The 23,609-nt window shown below is 38.6% G+C and overlaps 1 protein-coding gene across 2 annotated transcripts in view; it reads right to left on the bottom strand.

Annotated features, from left to right (window-relative positions):
- The window catches only part of LOC131074819 (copper-transporting ATPase PAA1, chloroplastic), a 257,652-nt gene that overhangs the window by 3,505 nt on the left and 230,538 nt on the right, over positions 1–23,609 (bottom strand). For both annotated transcript variants that reach the window (XM_058011520.2, XM_058011529.1), the window contains exon 15: positions 12,103–12,306. In XM_058011520.2, coding sequence (XP_057867503.2) covers positions 12,103–12,306 — 204 coding nt within the window. The remainder of the gene's footprint in view (positions 1–12,102; positions 12,307–23,609) is intronic.

The raw sequence follows: 23,609 nt of genomic DNA, 5'->3' as shown, positions 1-23,609 counted from the left end.
CTTCCCCTCATCATCCAAGGGTGGTAAGTCTGAAGAAGGAGCTATACGTTGTCCCAATGCCTTCTTGAGGCGCAAAATATGGAGCACATTATGGACCTTACTATCTGTCGGTAAATCCAACTCATAAGCCACCTCGCCAACTCGCCTGATAATCCTGAATGGCCCATAATAACGTGGCTTGAGTTTCTCAGAGCCCTTCTTCCTAAGAGAGGATTGTCTATAGGGCTGAAGTATCAGATACACCATATCCCCAATCTCAAAAGATCTCTTAACCCTCCTCTGATCAGCATATTGCTTCTTCTGATTCTGAGCCTTCTGAATGTTCTCACGAAGAGCGCTCATGATATCCTGGTTCTCCTGCAATAGATCCCCAACACTCGGTACTCTACAATCACTCAACAATAAATCCAGAAAACTAGGAGCATCATAACCATACAAAGCTCTGAATGGTGTCATTCGAATAGACATGTGGTGAGTGGAATTATAACAATACTCACAAAAGGTGCAACCACTTCACCCAAGCCTTCTGCTGCCCAAAAATGTAGTTTCGCATGTATCCCTCCACCCATTTGTTGACAATCTCTGTCTACCCATCAGTCTGAGGGTGGTAGCTAGTACTCGGAGTGAGCTATGTCCCGCATAGTCTGAATAACTCCTGCCAAAAATTACCCATGAACCTACTGTCTCTATCACTAACAATACTCCGAGGGAACCCATGCAATCTGAATACCTCATGAAAGAAAAGATCGGCCACCTGTGCAGTTAAATAAGTAGTCGTGATCGGGAAGAAAGGTGCATACTTAGTCAACCGATCAACTACAACATAAATGTTGTCTCTCCCTTGAACTTTCGGCAAGCCTGTAATAAAGTCCATAGACACGCATTCCCACTTCCTCTCAGGAATAGGAAGTGGCTGAAGTAACCCAGTAGGGAAAGTATGCTCCTGCTTGTTCTACTAACAAACAAAACACTCCTTGACATGCTAGAGAACATCAGATTTGAGACCTTTCCAAGTAAATCTCTCCCGTACCTGCCTATAGGTCTTAAAGTAACCGGGATGACCAGCCATGGGTGAATCATGTAGCGATCTCAATACCATGTTCCTCATAACTGAATCTGGGACTAAAAATATTCTCTCCTTGTAAATGATAAGATCATTCACAAGAGAGTACTTGCTGTCCCGTACTATCCCATCAATAATGCTAGAAGCCCATGAATTCTTGGCATACTCTACTATAATCAAGTGTTTCCAATCCTCGGAAATTGCTTTGATGGAGCTCAAATGGGGACGGCGAGATAGGGCATCAACAACAATGTTCTGGGTCCCTTTGACATAGGAGATGTCAAAATCATAAGACTGTAACTTGTTGACCCACTTTTGTTGACGCTCATTTAGATCCCGCTGTCCAAGGAAATGATTCAAGCTATTATGATCAGTTTTGACACAAAACTTGCTGTCAACTAAGTACTACCTAAACTTAGCCATTGCATGCATGATGGCCAACATTTCCTTATCATAAATACTATACCTCCTCTCAAGACCCCTAAGCTTCCTGCTCTCGAAAGCTATAGGGTGACGATCCTGCATAATCACTGCACCAATACCCTCTCCACATGCATCGCAATGAAGCTCAAAAGGTTTGGAAAAATATGGTAAAGCTAGAACTGGACATGTAGTCATCAATTGCTTGAACTTCTCAAAACACTCGTGCTAGAGGTGTCCAAACAAATGCACCCTTCTTTGTCAAATTAGTAAGTGGTGCAGCATGTCGTGAGAAACCACTAACAAGCCTACGGTAGAAGGCACATAAACCTACAAATCCCCTGAGCTGAGTCAAAGTATCACGCGTAGGCCAATCAACAATGGCACAAACCTTATCACAATCCATGTGAACTCCCTCTCTGCTGATTATGTGACCAAATACAAAAGTTATGCCATACCCAATGCACACTTGGACTCCTTGGCATAAAAAGACTCCCTGTCAAGTATGCCTAAAACAGTGTCCAAGTGAACTAGGTGTTCCTCCCAAGTTCTATTGTAAACCAAAAAATCATCAAAGAAAACCAAAACAAATCTCCTCAACTAGAACTAGATGACCCTGTTCATAGTGGACTGAAAGGTGGCTAGTGCGTTGGTTAACCCAAAAGGCATAACCAAAAACTCATAGTGTCCACAATGACATCTGAATGCAGTCTTCTCAATATCCTGCTCCCTGACACTAATCTGATGATAACCTGTCCTCAAGTCAATCTTAGAGAAATAACAAGCTCCGTGAAGCTCATCTATCAACTCATCGATGCGAGGAATGGGACACCTGTTCTTTATCATCCTTCTATTCAGCATACAATAATCAATGCACATTCTAAGCGTGCCATCTTTCTTCTTCACCAAAACAACTAATGAAGCGAAAGGAGACTTACTCGGCCTTATGTGTCCCATTGCTAGAAGTTCTTTGATGGTTTTCTCAATTTCATCTTTCAAACGCTTTGGGTGCATGTAAGGTGTAATCATGATGGGCTTGGTGCCCTCTTCAAGCTCAATGATGTGCTATATGCCTCTATCAGGAGGCCTACCAGGAGGTATGTCACTAAACACCTTTGTATGCTTGACTCTAAGCTCCTGAATATCTGAATGGTAAGGTGTTTTATGCTACTCCTCATAAGTAGGCATTAGTTTACACTCTGCTGCCCAATCCACCATGTCATGTCTGATAAGTCTCTCCATTCTTTTAAGAGTGATTAATTTCAAGTTGCTGGCCTTGATAGCTTTAAGAACATGATTAGTCCCATCAACCTTGAATTTCATCTCCATATCTCTAAGGTTGAGTGTAAATTCACCTATTGCATGAAGCCATGTCATGCCAAGGACCACATCCATGTTTCCCATGTTAACCACATAAAAATCAGCTTTGAATTCATAATTATTGAGTTTCATGGGTAAGTCTGAAATCATTCTATCACAAGTCAGCACATTACCATCAGCAACTTTCACCCTTATGCCTTCAAACTCTTGAGTTTGAATCCCACGCTTCTCCACCAACCGTGCATCTATGAAATTATGAGTTGCACCTATATCAAGTAGAGAAATGACTCTTTGACCAAACAAGGGTACACGCAACCTAAAAGAACCTTCTCCCTGCATGCTAGACATATGAGCTTCCTGTAGATCAAATTCCCCTTCATTTTCAACTCCCTTCTCTGAATTTCCAGTCTCTGAATCATCTTGATCAGCTTGTTGGTCTGTGTTATCAGTCATGTTTTCTCCCTCATAAAACCACTCCATATGCCTATTTTGACCCTTAGGCTTGAGGGGACAATCATGGTTTTGATCATAAGGGTCTTTGCAATGAAAACACAGTTTCCTTTATGCAAATCATTAAGTGTTTCCTTTATGCAAATCATAAGGGTCTTTGCAATGAAAACACAGTTTCCTTTACGCAAATCATTAAGTGTTTCCCTATCCAAAGGTACTGCAAACTTCTTTTGGTCCACATTTTCTGATTTCTTTAGATGAGACTTGTTGTCATTAAATGATGAGGACGGTTTTGAGTTGTTTGGAGTGAACCTACTACGAGGAGTGGTAAGTTCCATGCTACGTGCCTTCCTCATGGCTTCTTGAAAGGTAGGGGGATCAAAAGCCTTAATCCAACCCTTCATAGGCTCATAAAGACCTTCAACAAAAAGAATGACCAGCCTTCTCTCTGAGATGTTAGTTACCATAACTAAAAGCTTCTAAAATTCACTAATGTAAGATTCCAAGCTGCCCATTTGTTTCAGCTGAGCTAAATCCTTGAAATACAACTCTGGATTTTTTTTATCAAAACGCTCAACCAATCTATCAGTTAATTCTTGGTATGTAGTAATAAGGTCATGATGTAAAGTAACCATCCCATGGTGCCACCAGTCCTGAGCTACCCCATCCAAATGCAAAGTTGCAAACTTAATAGCATCTTCTTCTAACATAGGACATAGGGTCAAGAAGGTATCCAACTTGCTGATCCAAGCTCTAGCTGTAACTCTACCGCTGCCATCAAAAGTAGAAAGTATGAGCTTGTTGATTGTTGTTGGTGTAAATAATTATTCATCATGGATATTATTACACTTACTTAAGTTTACTTAGGATAACGCATTTCATAGTAGTTTGGATGAGACACTTGGGTGTTTGTGCCACATTGGGATAGTGTGTGTAGGAGAAATTCCACCTTTTATGGTGTTGATCTTGTTATTACACTATCATATCCACTTATAGTGGAGTGATAATTCCACCTTCGGTGGGTGATCCACCTCATGTGGAATATTATATTATTTCTCCTACCTACCCACACCTATTTCCTACCTACCCTTGTTTCTCATTGAGCCACATGTCATGTTTGTGTGCTCACATATCCCTAGCCTTGCCTATATAAGCAAGCTCATCTACATTGTATGTAACTATTGAATCCAGTTGATTATTGTTGATCATTTTCTATTGATGAGAATACAATTTATTCTTGTCCTATATTATGTTTCTATTTTGTACATTTCATTGAGCTCTTGATCTTGGCAAAATCTAACATGGTATCAGAGCCATTGGGGCTTCATTGATTCGTCTTGAAGAGGCATTATTGCGACGTCAAGAGGCAGATCTGAGGAGTAGCATCTTTTGGAGGCGTCCTAGACCAGATCTGACCCCGCCATTGCGTCCAGAAGGCCGTTTCCATGAATTTTGGTTATAAATTCGGCCTATTTTGGTGAGAAAATTTTTTTCTCCAATTTTGCTTGTATTGTACGGATTTTCAATTTTTTTAAAATATTTTTCGAAAAAAAAAAAATATTATTTTCGAAATTTTTTTTTCAAAAAATCAAAAATCAAAAAAATCTTAAAAAAAAAAATTTGAAAAGTCGAAAATTAAAAAAAAAAATCAAAAAAATTTGTTTTTTGGGGGGTCTGCAGAACCCCCCCCGTGACGCCCGTACCTTGCAGGTCGCAGGCGTACCTGTACAAGCGACACGTACCTGTCTGCAGCGCAACCCGTACCTCGTCCTACCCGCCGCCGCGAAAAGTGCCGCCGCCAAGACTTGCAGACACCGCCACCGACAGCTTCCCTGCCGGCCGGCCTGGTTCCGTTGCCCGCATTGTTTCCCTGCCGCCGCGTTTTTTTTTCGGTGCCCGTGCAGTTCCCCGTGCCTGCCTCCGGCAGCAGCAGCCAGCGCCACCCCCGGCAGCAGCACCGCTCGGCACCGCCACCAGCTGCAGCCCTACAGCACCCGCGCTTCCCGCCGGTACCCTCCAACGCCGACGCCGCCGCCCGAGGACCCTCTACCTCCGCCTCCGGCGACGCCGACCGCCACCGACAGAGCTCTTTGGCGCCCTTAGCCCTCAGCGCCGCCTCCGGCAACTTCTAGCCCCACGCCCGCCGGCATATTCTCCTCCGGCAATCCAAAGACAGGCGAAACCCGCATCCGCCACGTGGCAGGCGGCCACTGGCCCACGGGTACTTTCCGTACACTGACACATACGCACGAACCGCCACATCATCTGCCAAATCAGCCTGCCCAGTCAGCAAATCCGTACGGTACGGAATACACAGTCACCTGGCCACGTCATCTGTCCGTACAGTACGGACGACCAGTCAGCAGAGGGCGAAGTTTTTACGACGGTCATACGGCCGTCAAATTTAACCCAGTGACTTGCTGACGTCAACGCCACATCAGCAGGGTTTGAAAATTTTGGACCCCCCTCTCATTTGCATTTTTTATTTTGCAGTTCAACTTCAAATGGCCATAACTTGCTCATTTTTGCTCCTTTTTTGGTGCAATTTTTTTTGAAATGGGCTAGAATTTCGTGCTCTCCGCAATGGTGAAGAAATTTTTTGATTTTGATGCACGGATTTTTCAGAAAATGCAGTTTTTGGTGACTGTACCTGAGTAATCCCAGTTTTTGCAACTTCAGAGGCTTCGTTTGGGGTCATACGACCTCCTTTTCAGGGGCCGTTTTTTTTGAAAGTGCGTATTTTTTCGTCTACTTTCACATGATGCTATCAGATTGATGCCATTGTAAGTAGAAATTGTACTTTCAGATTTTGGCCATTTTTGGCTCTTTTGGTACTTGTATATTTGCTTGAATCTCAGTTAGATTCATTGCACTATTGATTGAAGTCTCTTGTATCTCATTTGAGAAGTTGTAAAATTTGCATCATAAGTCCACTTTGCCTTGTTTTGCAAGTGGCTCATTGTAATCGCACTAAGTATAAAGTGCCAAAATCATCACTTTAGGGGGGGTACTTTGATTGAGTGAATTTGGGGGGGTGTCTCTTGTGCTTTTGTGCTCTTGTGTTCCTTCCTTTTTGCTGCTATGGGTTGTTCTAAGTTTCCTCTCTTAACTCCACATAACTATGCTACTTGGAAAATTGATGCATGGAGTAAACTTATGGAAAAAGGACTCACTCATTACATTGATGGAACTATTGTTGCTCCAGCTGATCCTAAGGCTGATCCAGTTGGTCACTTAGATTGGCTCACTAAAAATATCATGGCAATTGGTACCTTAAGAAAGTATGTATCAAAGGATCTCATTTTTCATATTGAGAAATGTACTCTAATCAAGGATGCTTGGCAAAAGTTTCAAGACTTCTATGGTCAAGTTGATGAGAGTAGGGGATATCAAATTGATAGTGATCTCACCATGTTAGATCCCAAGAACTTTGATACTATACAAGATTATGTCACTAAGGCAAATGAGTTGAGGGCACAACTCAAAGATTGTGGCATTGATAAGAAGGATACTCAATTGATATTCAACTTGATAGGCAAGCTTCCACAAGAATATGCAGCATTTGTTTCTAGTTTCCAAACCCATAGGATGACAATGGGTTCAAGCTACACAATGCCTACATTTGATGCTTTCAATGAAATGTTGATGATGGAACAAACTAAGTTGATAAGCATGGGCATTCTTAAGGCTTCTAAGTCTCAAGCATTAGTGGCAAATCAAGGGAACAAAGGAAATCAAGGAAAGGACAACTCAAACAAGAAGAAATGGCAATCAAAGCCTAAGGAAAAAGCACCATCTTCTCCACAACAAGGAGATTCATCCTCTTCCAAGAGAGATAATTCACCAAAGAGAGAGAGACCTACTTGTGCTTATTGTAAAAAGATTGGTCATGAGGAACATCGTTGCCATTCTAAGAAGATTGATGAGCTCACACATATCATCAAAAAGCATAACATTGACTTGCCTAAAGTCTACAAGAAGGATGATTCATCAACTTCCACTTCAACACATTCAAAAGGAAAAGGGCAAGCATTCATGGCTTCAACAAGTGGAAAGACTCACTCTTTTGGAACAAGAAAAGGAAAAGCTCTATGTGCTACTATCAGTCATGATTCAGAGAGATGGCCTCTAGATTCAGGGGCTTCTCATCATATGGCATCTTCGCAGTCTATGTTCTCTACATTTGAGCCTTGCACCATGCCACAGATTTTGATGGGCAATCATACATACATGGATGTGATTGGGAAAGGATCTATTGACATTGGGGATAACTCCTTCAATGATGTGTTGTGTGTACCCCACTTGACAAACAATCTCCTTTCTATCTATCAAATCACACATGGCGCAACTAAGAGAGTTGTGGAGTTCACACCTGACTCAGTTTTCATTAGACATAGAGACTAGAGCTATCATTGCGACTGGGGTGGTTGATCATGCATCTCAGTTATACTCCTTTTCAAATTTTGTTGATGATGATGATTTCACATTTGATGATTCTACACATTATGATCACACTTCTTGTGATAGTTCAGATTTTGAGGAGAACTTTGGACACTTGAACATGGGGATTCTCACATGTGAACCCATTCTTGAGCCTTGTATTTCATCTCCTCATATTGATATCACATCACCTATTGCACCTGATGATGCAGATAGTGCGACAGTTTTGCCTTCATGTGATTCAGTGCAGCAGGATATTTATTGTCTTCCAGCTTCAGATTCATGGGATGATTACTTGACAGATATTGCAGGTTTATTTATGGAATCCTACATTGCAGATTTGGGAGACATCATTGATGACATTCATCTTCTCTTTGATGAAGGTGATCCTTTTTCAATTGTTGCGAGGGCATACTCTGACCCTCTTGTTCATTCTCTACATGATCATTCTTTCGAGGTTGATATGATTGTGGATACTTATGTACAGCAGTTGGAAGAGGTCTCTTTATTTTTTGAGGAGACATGTGAGTCTTTGGGACATGTTCTACATCTATCTCCACTAGATCTTGGAGTGCCTTTTTCAGCAGTGTGGCATAGTTTACCACCTTTGGAAGGGGTATCTTTCAACATCGACATGGGGACACTTGAGCAGTTTTTAGAGATTCCTTTCATCATGAGTTTTCTTCATACATCTTCCCTTCATGATTGGGGAGACTTCATGGATACACCTTTGGTTTTCTTTCTTCCTAAGGGGAGGAATGTTGTTCGACGTTCGTGGGGCAGTTTCTTCATACATCGAGCTTCTATCATTGGTGCAGCTTCTCCATTGAGGGGGGGTCACAGTTTGACTTCTCTTCTTCTCTCATATGGGGGGGACTTTTTCCTCACATGGGGTTTTGTTCCTCACATTCTTCTATGAGAGTTCTCTAGTGTGTTTTTCATCTCTCTTTTGGGGGAGGGTTTTTTCCCATTGGGTTTTTCTCTCTTTCCCCACTTTGTGAGAGATTTCATTGCATTGGTTTGCATGCATTTGCATTTGTACATGGGTACCTAACATGGCCTCGTAGCCGGGACCCATCTTGCATTGCTTAGTTGCATTGTAGACTTAAGTGCATTCCCCTAAGTTGCACTTAAAGGGGGGTGTTGGTGTAAATAATTATTCATCATGGATATTATTACACTTACTTAAGTTTACTTAGGATAATGCATTTCATAGTAGTTTGGATATGAGACACTTGGGTGTTTGTGCCACATTGGGATAGTGTGTGTAGGAGAAATTCCACCTTTTATGGTGTTGATCTTGTTATTACACTATCATATCCACTTATAGTGGAGTGATAATTCCACCTTCGGTGGGTGATCCACCTCATGTGGAATATTATATTATTTCTCCTACCTACCCACACCTATTTCCTACCTACCCTTGTTTCTCATTGAGCCACATGTCATGTTTGTGTGCTCACATATCCCTAGCCTTGCCTATATAAGCAAGCTCATCTACATTGTATGTAACTATTGAATCCAGTTGATTATTGTTGATCATTTTCTGTTGATGAGAATACAGTTTATTCTTGTCCTATATTATGTCTCTATTTTGTACATTTCATTGAGCTCTTGATCTTGGCAAAATCTAACAATTGCATATTTGAGATAATTAGTTTTGTTCCAAGGTTTCCTGTCATTCCAATTCCACTTCTTGTTGTGTTCCCTCTTCTGACTCATAAACCTGTCAAAGTTAAGATATTCCTTAGCTCTTGGTGGTAATGCATCCCATTCATCATGAAATGTGGTCATGTTAACCGTAAAGGCCAACTCATCTTCCTTCTCAGCCACGTCCTCTTCTTCAGGTTCATTTCTAACAAAGGTTGGGCATGTAGGCCTATCATAGGTGTGTGTGGGAGTCACTCTTGCCCTTGGGCGACCAACAAAACTACCATTTTCCTCTTGGTTCTGATTATGCCCCCTTGGCACAGTGATCTGTTGTATGGTTGTAGTCAATTGCTGCAACACATTTGCCACCTGCCACTGCCCTATTACTAAACCCCTCATAATAACTCCGACGTCTTGGTCCTCATTGTTAACAACCTCTCTGTGTGGCTCACCATCATTCCTATCCCCCATAATTTCCAAGGGTATTTCTTCAGTTTGGTCAGGATCACCATGTAAACCAGGTCTCCTACATGTGTAATACCTGTGAGGCCTAGTTTGTTGTTGATGCATAAAAAATTCTAATCCTCCAGGAAGGTAGGATCAGAGCTCTGATACCACTGTAAGAACCCTGCTGGTTCTAACTCTCCTGAAATGCTATTGCTATTGTGTTTTTGGATTTTCATGGTTTTTCAACAAATTTAAAGTATAAAATAACACGTGCCAAGCAAGAATGCACATAAAACCAAATAGAACTAAAATTGAGAGAAACTGCAACTATATTATGAATAAGATACCTGATACAATAAATCCTATTGCTAATTGCATACCCGTGGGTCCTTAGCTTATTTTAAATGAAGAAATTTGGTATTTGCTAGCCAAAACTGGGAAACTGACCAAAATGGCCGTACAAGTCTGGAAAGCAATTTCTCCAGGTCAGAAAGTAGTCAAATCAACCTGTCAGAGCTAGGCGTTGGAAAATGTGCCTCTAAACTACAAGAAAGGGAGGCGTTTCAACCTCCAGCCAAAAACGCCCAATCTGGGACCCCCACGTGCTAAGCTGAAATAGTACGGCCAACAAGTAAACTTGTACAACTGGTTATTGAATTGATGCTATGCTGCTAATGAGGCGTCTAACCTGAAATACCTCCTTCCTTATTCCAAATCTACAAATAACCTTTGATGAAGCACCTGAAAACTTCTGTGTGAAGCCCTCTCAGTTTGCAATAATTCAACGGATTTTTCACAGCCTCAGAATCACATATCCATGAAGAATGACATTCTTCAATAGCAAACCCTCTGAAACCCTTGTCTCAGACAATCCACAGAGAAAATACAAGCAATGTCAAATAATCAATAATAGAGTTTGAATTGCTTCCAATTTCCTTATAACCCCCAAATGGCACGATTTTCAATAAGTACGCCCAAATGCATTTTAAATACATTAAAATGTATTTAATTAACTTTGCATAGTTTATATTCAACTTGGGCGCCCAAATCATTTAAGTGATTTAATAGAAATCACTTTATAATATTGAAGTGGCTCTTTAAATTAATAAAGTCGCTTTATGACTTTATAATATAAGCACATAAGTTAAATAAATAACTTAAACCACTAAAATATTAATATCTCCCTCAATATTCAGTCTTTTGACAAACCGTCAGAAGCAGGGGTCAACGCTGAATAACCCCCATGTGTCCAGGTGCCTTGACTAAACATAGCACAACTGCCAGATTGACTTACTAAAAATAGTAAGTCCCGCAATTAAGCTCACACACCAACTGCTAAGGCCCTGGAACTGAACCCAAGACTGATAGGCTAACCCATCAGTCACAGAGACTGCCTAGGGTGGGGACATCACATTTTATTAGCTTCTTGGCCTTATAAATTCATATTTCCTTTGTTTTTTGTTGCCTCTATGCTGGAGTGATCGATTGTGCTATAGATGTATTGACTAAACAACATCCCTTACCTTGAAATATATTGTCTCCTGGTCCCCAAGTACCATGAATGGATTCTACATGAAATGGAGTTGTAATATGCTTTAGTTTCATTTACTTTATGTAATAGGCGTATTCGAATTTGCTATCGAAAAGGTACTTGATTTTTGTGGCTGTAGGAATGTATTATGATAGAGTACACTTTTTCAAGCGGCCATGTTTGGCATTTTCTAGTTTTGTGGCCCTGCAGAAAATTGCTTTTCCAGAGTCCCTTGAGAAGGTAAAAGTAAAATCATCACCAGATGGCTATATTCATGTCAAATCATGCATTTGGTAGCTGCATAACCAGTTTCCCAAAGGAGAAAGTTAGCAGTGTCTTTTTAAAAGCTACGTGGTTATCAATGATCTGAGATTCCAGAACCATTGCTTGAATAAAAGAAAAAAGCATCTTGATAATTTGAGGTAACTAGTAGAGTGATCTTCTCTGTGTCAGTTTGAAACCAGTTTTTGGAGACCGAAGATGGAATTCTGTCTATGTTTTGTGCACAGGTTTTCCAGGTGGCAGTTGTCTATTTTCTCTCATTGGGAGCTCATTGCTAAGACTAGTGATGCAGCTGCACATTTTTACCCTTCATCAAAACAAATTCAATCATGGATGTGCTACATGTTTTAACTACTGTTACTAGATCTCTTGCAGAGATAAATATGGAAGCATTAAAAGAACAAAATAAAGGAACATTTGTAAGGGATAATTTTATTGAAGAGAGAGAGAGAGAGAGAGAGAGAGAGAGAGAGAGAGAGAGAGAGATGCTCAAACCTACTTGTGTCAATCTATCACCCATAAGAACAATTGATGCAACATCACTAGCAGCTCCAACACCACCACCCATTGCAATACCAACATCTGAACAAGCCAAGGCTGCAGCATCATTGATTCCGTCTCCCACCATTGCCACATTTTTCTTCTGTTCACGGAGTTGAGCTATAAATTGTGCCTTCCCATCAGGCTTTACCCCCGCTAGAACCTGAAATTTTGAGAAAATATGTAACCTGATCTGATACAAAAGAATGAAGGATGACAAAAGATAATTTAATGCAATATCTTCGTGGAAGTCAAGAAAACCTCAATTTAGACACATTAGCATATTTGATCACAAACATCTTCTGTCCTCATCCTTGATAATCATCTGGAAGTCACTAGAAATAACTCGCTGACAACTAAAGAGACTATTTCAGCAGTTTTCATGATCGGGTCGGTTAAATTATTCTATTTTCCATTTTTTTTTGGCTGTCTTGGCAAAGAATTATTTTAGAAGACAACTGGATGATCAAGGATAACTGTGACCTTAGCTATTGGTTTCTTATCAATATCAAGGTGTAAGGCAGCTTTTCAGTGGGATAGCCCCACTGTGAGTTTCAGGGAACTGAGATATTTGAATCAGAATTTAGATCTTCTTAGTACTTGAGAGGTTGTAATGTTCCCTACTAGGGTTTGAGCTATTTTAACCATAATTAATCAATTTTCATATACTTATAACTTAAATTAGATTGACTAGGAAGCAATTCCATCTTAACATGAACCAAATCTAATATTTTTATTTGTCTGATTTAGACATTAAGTATACATATATAACTATATATAACTATATATGTATATGTATTTATATATATAATCCTTATTCTAATTTGAACATGCCAATAAACAAATAAATGAATTATAAATTATACTATAAATCATTTATATCTTTATTAGTTGCCTATTTATTAATTATTTATTGTATAAATAATAATACAACCACTGCCTAACAAAGCATCAATTATACTAGTGGCTGTAAGGGTAGACAGATCTGACATGCGTCAGATCTGGTCTGCCACTTTATATGAAATCAAACTGTCTATAAAAATATTACTATTAAACTCTGCATTAAAAAAAGAACATTATTAAATATCATATATTAAACATACGTATTGCAGTCTACAATAATATTACTATTAAATTCTGCATACAGACATTGTATCGGATTTCGTATATTAGGCATATGTATCAAGCACATCCCCTATGCATACCCCAAAAACAAAATGTTATTGCCTGTCCTCCTCTTATGAGCACAGACTATATAATTATTTCCCATCTATCTGATCATTGCCCAATCCTCTCTTTCCTAGTTTTTCCCGATGGAAATCGTTTTGAATTCTTTCTTCTATCTTACTTTTGGAATGATAAGACACTATGTCAAAACACGTCTTATTGATATCTCCTTTTTCCTTAGTGCTAAATGCACCTCTTAATAACTAATTGCTATATCCCAATTCTTTTATATTAATCACCTTCTTTCATATGCGATCGGTTGGCTTATGATTAGCCTTCTTACTAATCGATGCCTGCTGATAACTAATCACTATCGAGTCCCTTCATAAGGGCTGAGCATAACATCGATTGGCATATCTTCTTTACTTATTGATTAGATATCCCTTGTCGCTCATTGTTACTTAATATAATTCTTTGTTTTGACATCAGTTAGATATAATCATTACTTAGTCATAATCGTGCCATTTTATAAGACATTAATTAGTTTATAATCGTTATCAACTTATGCACAATATCAATTGGACTAATCATTGATGAAAGATGCTGGGTTATATTTGTTGATATAAGTTGTTGCTGTTCTGTATCGATCTCTTAATGTTATTATTTCTAATGGGGACATCACTTATTCTCTATCCGTCAATCGATTTGGGAATGGTCTTAATAATATAGGTGATACAGTATGTTATATGATGCGATTAGGGCAGGATGCATGATTCTGAAATTGTGAAGTCTTACATCCATAAGACAATTTCATATGATGGTTCTGCTGTTGGATAGGGGACATGACAGAGGTTCTGGAATATCCCATTAGAGATTTATTGCATGGGCAATTTGGATAACACTATGTGATCCATCATTAAGATGGATATTTGTTACGATTACATATTAGAGATATAAATAACTCTACATGAATGCCAAATGGATCAACCAAACAGCACTATTAATTATATTCTAATTAAATTAATTTACTAATTAATAACAATTAAGCGGTTGTACACCACTAATTAGAAACTAGTGGTTACCTAATTCAATTGCACCACCTCATTAGTTAACCATGCCTATAATTCAGTAAGAATTGAATTAAATTAATTAACTGCTATTCTTAGATTGTGAAACCTCCTCTCATCTTGAGAAGCATTGGTCTCCAAGATTGACTTACCAAGTTGTTTGAGTTGCTCCGGTTTGTACTGCCTCCCTCAGCTTTCACTGACAGAAATGTTCCTTTGTTAGCAAATTAGCAATGACCTCAACAGTTTCAATGCTACTGTAGTTTGGTCATTCTCATAATTAAGGGCAATGTTCGAGAAATTTCACATCCAATATTAAAGATACATTTTATTTTCAAGTTACAAATATCGTAAGCTATGAATATGCTACCTTGATAACGAATCCTATTATTATAATGAATAAATTTCTTTACACAACTTTGATAGGTGCACACATTGATTTCTGTTCACATTATCATCTGAAAAAATGTTATAAAGTATAACTTGCTCAATGATGTAAGTATTCTTTCTTATAGTGATATTCAAGATAAGATTTTCTTTGAGAAAATATTGGTTTCCTGGTCAGTAATTTGTAGCGAAGTTTTGAAGTTACAACAATTATATGCAAAATTTCCTAAAAAGAAATAACCATTCCTGTATTTTACTAGCTCTGCAGGATTAGCTTATGCTATATGTAATGTCCCCTTTTGGGGTTTACCATAATTTAGACTTGAGACAATAATTCTAACTTAAAGTGAGAATTTTAATATATTATTAAATATAAATTTATCAAAACTAAATACATTTCATCGTCGGCTCTGATCATTTGGTGGGATTTGTACAAGGCTGTGTTGGTTCTGGGTCCCATTTGGACTGCATCCCATCAGGTTAGATTCTTCTTTGTCTTTTCTGAATTGTTTTTGCTGCCTTTTCTGTCTCTTTCTTGGCAATGGAAAAACAAACTCCTCCAATTTCAGAGAGTATTCTTGAACTTCCAGAACTTTTTGAAACAAATCACTTGGGGCAAGTGAAAATTGCCTCAACTACTAAAACTGGTAAATGGATCTGGGTTAATGCCAAACAGTTTAGGGGTATCTTGAAACGTAGACGTGCTCGGTTAAGATATGCACAGGAGAGAAAAAAACAATATCATAAGAACAGTAATCAGAGTCTCAGTTGCAAAGGTCACACCAAGAAATCCCCTTGGTTAGGTAGAGGGAATTACATGTCCTTTCGCAGCAGCGATCCTGGCGACTCTGACGTTTATAGCCCTATTTCCACTCCTCTAACTTGGTCATCTGAATTATATGTGCAAGAACTATTAAATGCCAAAAGGAGGTTGGAGGCTTTGGAGGCTAAAGAACAACAAAAAGAGATTAAAATACAGGTGTTGACAGCAGCTTATAAGTCCCTAGCAGACAACAATAAAGCATTAAAAGAACAAATATCATTTCTGCAGGATGCGCTTGCTGTTGGGAAATCTGAGTGGCAAAACATGAAGGATGGATGGCAAAATGTGAAAGATGAATGGCGAATTTTAAAGGTTTCAGTAGCAGCACATAGTGAGGGGCTTAATGCCAAGGCATTCCATGGTGGGATGGAGGAATCTTTGGATCAAGCACGCCTAAATAAGAAGGCAGAAAGCATAGAAGGTCAAAGCAGTTTCTCAGAAGTTACCAAAACTTGGGCCAACATCAGCAAAGAGACTACAAACATGGGTAAGGAAAAAAAATTTCGGGTAGACGAAACACAAGATAAAGAGCTCAAAGAAAGGCAAAGAAGAGCAACAAATGTAATCATCAAGGGAGTGAGGGATTATGGGAAAAATGAACACACTCTTGACCTTGCAAGAGACTTCTTAAGAGATATGCTACTTTGGCAAGGGCAAATCACTAAATCTTGGAGAGTTGGCAAATTATGTGATGGGAAAAATAGGCCTATAAAGGTTATCTTACCAAGTGTTCGCGACAAGCAAAATTTGTTAAGTAAGAAGCAACTTCTAAAGGGTACTCATTTTTTCTTGGATGAAGATCTAACTATGAGACAACTAGAAGAAAGAAGGGCTAAAATGGCAAAGATTAGGGCAGCTAGAGATGAAAGAAAAAGAGCGTGGTTGTTCAATGGCAAAGCAGTAATTGCATATTTTGGTCCCCAAAATAGGACAGAGCAACAAGAGAGCAGCAAAACAACAACAACAAATGGAGTTGGGTACATTGCAACAAAAACCTTTCAGTCACATAGAGATGAAGACTTAGCACCAAGTCTTGCATCCCAAGGCAAATAGCAATCAAGATCTACCCAGGCCTCTTTGAGTCTAGTTTGTTGGAACTGTAGAGGCTACCCTTGGAGACGTGGGCCTGGGTTAGGGCCTATTGCGGAAGGTAGAGACGTTATTTGTCTTGTTGAGACTCATGAACACGAAGGTTGTAAAACTCCCACGTTCGAAGGTTATTCAAAAATGACAGTGTGGAACAAAGCAGCTAGCAATGGCAAGGGTCATGGTGGGATATTGGTGTTAGTGAAAGAAAAAGAAGGGCATCTCATTCAGCTTGAAAAAGAGGACTCCAATAAACAGTTTTTATGGTTTAAGATCTCAGAAAATTACAATTTTATTAGGATTGCAGCATGTTATTTTGCTCCACAGGTCTCCAAAACTTACAAGAAATGTGGTCTTGACAGCAAAGACCCCTTTGCTGCCCTAAAAAAAGATATTGATGTGTTCTCTCAGCTTGGTGAGGTCCTCCTTGTGGGGGATTTCAATGCTAGAACTGCAAGTGAACAGGCTTGCATCTTTAGCTGTAAAGATGATTGTAATCCTATTTGGCTCCTAGAAGAAGAAAATCATCAATGGGAGAGAGTGTCAGAAGACACCAATGATTGCAACCAATTTGGGGAAGAGTTTCTTACTCTCTGTGGCATGTTTGACTTAATTATCTGTAATGGTCTGATTAGATGGACAAATTCCAGCAATTTCACTTGCAACACTTACAATGGGGCAAGTGTGGTCGACTACGTTGTTTGTTCGCATAGCCTATGTGAAAAAATCGAAGATATGGTGATTGGTGAACATTTATGGGACCTCAAATCAGATCACAAACCGATCTATTTAAGTATTGTTTGGGCAGAAAAGAGGTATTATGTGGAAAAAAATCAACCTTCCCTACAACAACATTCAAAGGGCAAAATTCTTTTGACGCAAGAAAATGCTTGTATCTTCCAGGATGCTTTGGAGAGACTTCTTAAATGGGAGAAAAAGACATTTCATGATCTCGACAGTCATAAGTTAACAAATATGATCCATGTGGCCCTCTCAAAATGCAAAAGAACAAAAAACAAAAAATCTAAGACAAATTGTTTCTCGGTGAATGCTTGGTTTGATGAGGAATGCAAAATGGCTAGAAGAGGTTTAAGAAAGTCAAATAATAAAGAGACTCACATCAAAGCTTACAAACAGATTTTAAAGAAAAAAAAAGCTGATTTTATGTGTACTAGGAGGGAAGAGTTAATTTTTCTTAGCAAATATAATCCCAAACTTTTTTGGAAAGAGCTGCAATCAAAAAAGAAACAGATTGACAATAGTATCATAGCCACTCAATGGTTTGATTATGCTAGGCAACTTTATGAACATGATTTGGAGGTGGCTCCCCCACCCTTGGTCAACATTTCTACTAATCTTTTCACCGTGCAAGAAATTGAATTGGGTATTAAGAAATTGGGTGTTGGTAAAACTAAAGACTTAGGTGAACTTCAAGCAGAGTTTCTCAAGTGGGGCATGAAAGTCCTTGCCCCTCATATTGCAAAAATATTCAATAACATCATTCCTCATGGGTTTCCTAAAGATTGGACTACAAGTCTTGCTATACCTCTTTTCAAAAGTGGCGATGTCAATAACCCCTCCAATTATAGGACTATAATGATCAATCCTTTGTTTGCTAAGTTATTTGGCAGCATGATAGAAAATAGAATCAGCAAATGGGCAAAAGAAAATCATAAACGTGCAAAAGGCCAAGCTGGTTTCAGACCTAAACATTCCACAGTTGATCGTGGTATTACTTTGAGACACATCATCGAAAAAACCTGGGAGAAAAAGGAAGATGTCTTCTGTTGCTTTGTTGATTTCAAAAAAGCTTTTGACACAATCCCATGTGACAAACTGTGGCACCGAATGGAAGAGCTTGGTATCTCGGCTCATCTTAGGGCTGCTGTTCATAGGCTTTATGAGGAGGTTAAAGTGAAAATCAGAACTCCTGATGGCATTTCAACTAGTTTTAGGAGTGATATTGGTGTCAAATAAGGGTGTCCTCTTTCCCCTACCTTGTTTGGCTTATAAATTGACAAACTTGAAGAATGGTTAAACATGCAGAATGGTGATGGTATTCAATTGGGTGAATTTGTGATAAGGCTGCTCCTTTATGCTGATGACCTCATTTTGCTTGCTAATTCCGCCCTTGGTTTGCAAGAGCACTTATTTGCCCTTGAGTGCTTTTGCAATATTGTGGGAATGCAAGTTAATATCAGCAAGACGAAAATCATGGTTTTCTCAAGTAGAAGGAAACAAGAGCAACATAAGTTTTACTTTGAAGGTAGCATTCTTGAAGAAGTTGCAGATTACAAATACCTTGGAATTGATTTCAACAAAAGTCTTAGTTGGGAAGGTTGCAGGAAGAAGAGAACTCTAGGCGGCTGGAAGGCACTCTATGCACTTCAAAATAGATGCAGAGGCTGAGCTTTGGGATTGGAAAACCATCCAAACACTTTTTAGGCTTTTGGTGTTGCCGGTTATTCTATATGGTTGTGAAGTTTGGGCCAGCAGTACCTTAGATTCTCAATGGAAGCAAATTGAGATAATTCAAAAACGTTTTATCACAAGCAAGTTCAAAATTAAAAGCACGGTCCCATATGATATCATGTTAAGTGAAACGGGTGCTGCCCCTATTGAGGCAGCTGCTATGGTGCGTCTCATTGGCTATTTAAAAAGAACCGAGCAAATGGGAGAAGATAGATGGCCTAAGGTTGTTGTCAACGACACTTTGTGCAAAAGGAAGAAGACATGGATGAAACAAAACATCAAATGGTTGAAAAAATGGGATATTTATTTGAACTCATGCCCCACAAATAGCAAGGAGATAAAGGTCTTCGTTATGGAAAAGTTTTACAAGAAAAATTGGAGTATTGGGTTAGGAAGGAAGAAACAATATTATATTAATGAGTTCAACCCCAATTATGATCATCTTCAAAAAGTCTATATAGGGGCTAATATATCATGGAAGGCTAAAATTCTAATCGCACAGCTTAGAACCAACTCTCACCAACTTCGGTGTGAGACCGGGCGGTGGAAAAGGCCAAAAGAGATTTGGGAAGAAAGAGTTTGCCCGTTTTGCATCAGCGGGAGTGTGGAAACTGAAAAACATTTTATCTTGGAGTGTGAAGCACTTAAAGTCAGCCGGGAGAAGTTTGCCAATTTCCTAACTACCAGCACATGGTATAACCTGTTCAGCGAGGAGCATATCGTGAAGATGGGTGCTCTCATCATCAGCCTGAATAAGCAAAGATCAGACCTTAAAAAAACTGATTCTGCTTGATCAGATTGTCCCATAGGCTATTCTTAGCCTCGTGGACGTTAAAATTCTTTCTTTCTTCTTTCTTTCTATGTCACAGGATTCGGCGAATTCCAAAAAAAGAAATTTGAAATCCGGCGAACTTCATAGAAATCTTAAAAATTCGTTTTTCACCCCTGAATTCGTACGGAGAAGGGCCTGGTTATTGTTTGCTAAAAAAAATCTTGGCAACACAGTCTCGAAACCCTTGGAGTGCTTACAGATTGCATTTGTCATGGTCACGTTGTGAGCAGATTTTCCCGTAGCGCGCTCTATAGGTTTCCCGTAAAGCGATCAATAAATTTTTATTACCCTCCGTTGAAAAAGCAATAAATTTTTATTACCCTCTACTGAAAAAGCCACGCTATGTTTTTATAACATGTTACTAGGAATTAAGGAGAGACGTATTTTTTATTTTGTATAAAATTTAAAATATAAAAATGTATCGATATTGTTTCGTTTTGTTTTTATCCTTTTTGATATTTTAATGGTATACATTAAAACTTAATATGTTAAAATATATTTTTTAGATTTTTAATTACTTATATATATATATATTAAATTGTATTTATTTTTGTAAAATTTTAATATATTTATTAAAGTTTATTTATTTTACTAATTTTGTGAATTTATTTATTTATATTAGTCGAATTTAATGTCGATTTTTTTTCTGAACTTTTTCCCTTGTCGAATTTCATCCAAATTTTATTGATGCCGAATTCAAATTCAAATTCGAACCTTGTAACTTAGCATTTCATTATAACATTTAACCTAAAATTCTAAAAATAGTTCAGAGGATAGAACTTATCTTCACAATTAATGCTATCAAAAAAGGATAACTACACACTTCCATCATTGGACGAGATTTTACAGATTGTGAATGGATCACAGATGATGTCCTTTCTAGACAGATATTCAGGATATAACCAAGTGATGGTAGAATATGAAGATAGATTGAAGACAACCTTCACCACAAAGTGGGGTACATTTGCATACAGAAGGATGCCATTTGGCTTAATCAATGTTGGAGCCACGTTCCAGAGAGCAATGGACATCGCATTTCAAGATTTAATTGGAAAGTGCATCATTATTTATATGGATGACATTACCGTTTTCTCAAGAAAAAGAGAAGATCATATTGAGGATTTGAGAAAGGTATTTCAAAGATGCAGAAAACACAGGATATCTCTTAATCCCAAGAAATGCATGTTTGGAGTTACAGAAGGAAAACTGTTATGTTGAAATTATAGCTAAGTTCGGATTACATGTAATTATAGCTTGCTATGAATATTGGGCAAGACCTATATAATGTAACTTGTGGATAGGACAAGACCTATTGAATGTAACTTGTATTAAAACGTGTTGGAGCTAACCTATATTAAAATCACTTGTAACGTGAGGGCTATTTCAGTTTTGGCGCCAACCTTAAAGCATTGAATTGTAATTAAATATGTTCTTCATGCAAGCCGACTTGGGAGAATTAAAAGGCTACGTCTCCTATATATACAAGGCTATCAATCATTGTATGACGCAACACACTCAAGTGAATTACTTCTCTAATCTGCAAGTCATCTAAGTATTCAGCGAATCCTTCTAAGAGATCAGCGAATTCTTCTTGAAGACAGCAACCATCATCTAGAAGACAGCGAACACCACTGAGTGACTGCGAACTGGTTTCAAGTGGCAGCAGTCATCATTTGAAGATTAGCGAACTATTCTTGAAGGCTATGCACACCATTCTAGGATCAGCAAACTTCATCCCCGGGACAACAACTTTTGTATTGCAGATAAGTTCATCATTTCAGCATGCCCTAGGTTAGAAGTATAGCTGTGATTAGGTTGATGTTAAAGAGTGAAGCTCATTGTAAATTAAATTGGTGTTGCCCAATAAAGATCTGAGATTAGTGGCAAGGTTTTTCACCTCCAAGAGGGAGGTTTTCCCAGGGTATCTGTGTGTTTTGTGTTTGTTCTTCATTGCATTCTGATTTATGTTGTTTATTGTTTAATCTAATTGCTAAAATTAACAGTTAGGACATGTTATCTCAGAAAGAGGAATTTCTATTGATTCGGAGAGTTGAAGCTATATCACAAAGATCAACCTCCCATGCAATAAGAAAGAACTAAAGTCCTTCTTTGGTAAGATTAATTTTGTGAGGAAGTTTATCACCGGATTAGCTGAGATAATACGACCATTGAATGAGATGTTGAAGAAAGATGCTAAGATGGAATGGACGACAAAAGCAAAGAAAGTGTTTGAAGAAATCAAGTCCGCCATCATCGAGGTTCCTGTTTTAGTCAGTATAGATTATACAAGGCCTTTCTACTTGTATTCTTTTGCTTCAGAACATACATGTGTTGTAATCCTTACACAAAAGAATGAAGATAAAGATGAGCATCCAATAGCATTCATGAGCGTGTCGTTGAGGAATGCAAAGCTGAGATATCCAAATGTAGAGAAACAAGCTTATGCTTTGGTGAAAGTGATAAAGAAATTCAAACATTATATTTTAAGGACGAAAGTTTATGCCATAGTGCCAGATGTAGCAATTAAGACACTCCTTATGCAACATGAACTAGGAGAAAAGAAAGGAAAGTGGGTCACCACTATCCAAGAGTATGACATCGAGATCCAACCAATGAGACTTGTTAGAGGTCAAGCTTTAACGCAGACTTTAGCAGTGGATGGACCTGGATTGGTCCAACAAGTCTATGCAGTTGAGGATATCACCCCAGATGAATGGTATAAAGATATTGTTTTCTATTTATTGAACCAGAAGTGTCCCGCTCGTATGAGCCTCGCTCAAAAGAGAGCATTGAGATTTAAGTGTCAACATTTTATGTTACAAGGCCCGGTTTTATACCGAAGGAATCATGAAGGAATATATTTGCGATGTGTTGGCAAAGATGAAGCGAAACAGATTATGGAACATTTTCACAACAAATTTGGGACAAGTCATGGTGCAAGTTTGGCTACTGCGCACCAAATTTTGACAGCAGGCTATTATTGGTCTACCTTGTTTTGAGCTACTCATGAACATGTGAAGACGTGTCACACATGCTAGGTAGCTGTTGTCCGAGAGAAGAATCCAGCCATGCCGCTACGGCTCGTGATCGAATCCAGACCTTTTGCTATGTGGGGTATCGACTTTATTGGTATGATCAATCCGCCTTCCTCCGCACAACACAGGTACATTCTAACCGCAACTAATTACTGTACTCGGTGGTCAGAAGCTCAAGCTTTGAAGTTATGTATGACAGATATGGTAATTAATTTTTTAGAGGAAAACATCATTACCAGGTTTGGATGTCCACATGCTATTGTTTGTGATAAGGGTTCTGCTTTTAGATCATTAAAATTTTCAAATTGGGCTTTTGAATATGGTATAACCCTTAAGTTTTCATTGAATTATTATCCTCAAGGTAATGGGTTAGTTGAATCTATGAACAAGAATTTGGTAAGTGTGATCAAGAAACTATTAGAGAGAAATCCAAAAGATTAGCACACACAATTGAAATTCGCCCTTTGGGCAGATAGAACAAGAGTGAAGAATTCATTGGGGACTTCCCCATATTTTCTGGTATATGGCCAAGAGCCTGTCTTCCCTGTACAATTGAGAATTCCAACATTGAGATTTATCCAAGATTACATGGAAGGT

Source organism: Cryptomeria japonica, chromosome 11 (genome assembly GCF_030272615.1).
Source record: "Cryptomeria japonica chromosome 11, Sugi_1.0, whole genome shotgun sequence".
NCBI classification, from domain to species: domain Eukaryota; kingdom Viridiplantae; phylum Streptophyta; class Pinopsida; order Cupressales; family Cupressaceae; genus Cryptomeria; species Cryptomeria japonica.
Note: the sequence above shows the minus strand (reverse complement) of the source record. Positions and strands in the feature narration are given on the sequence as shown.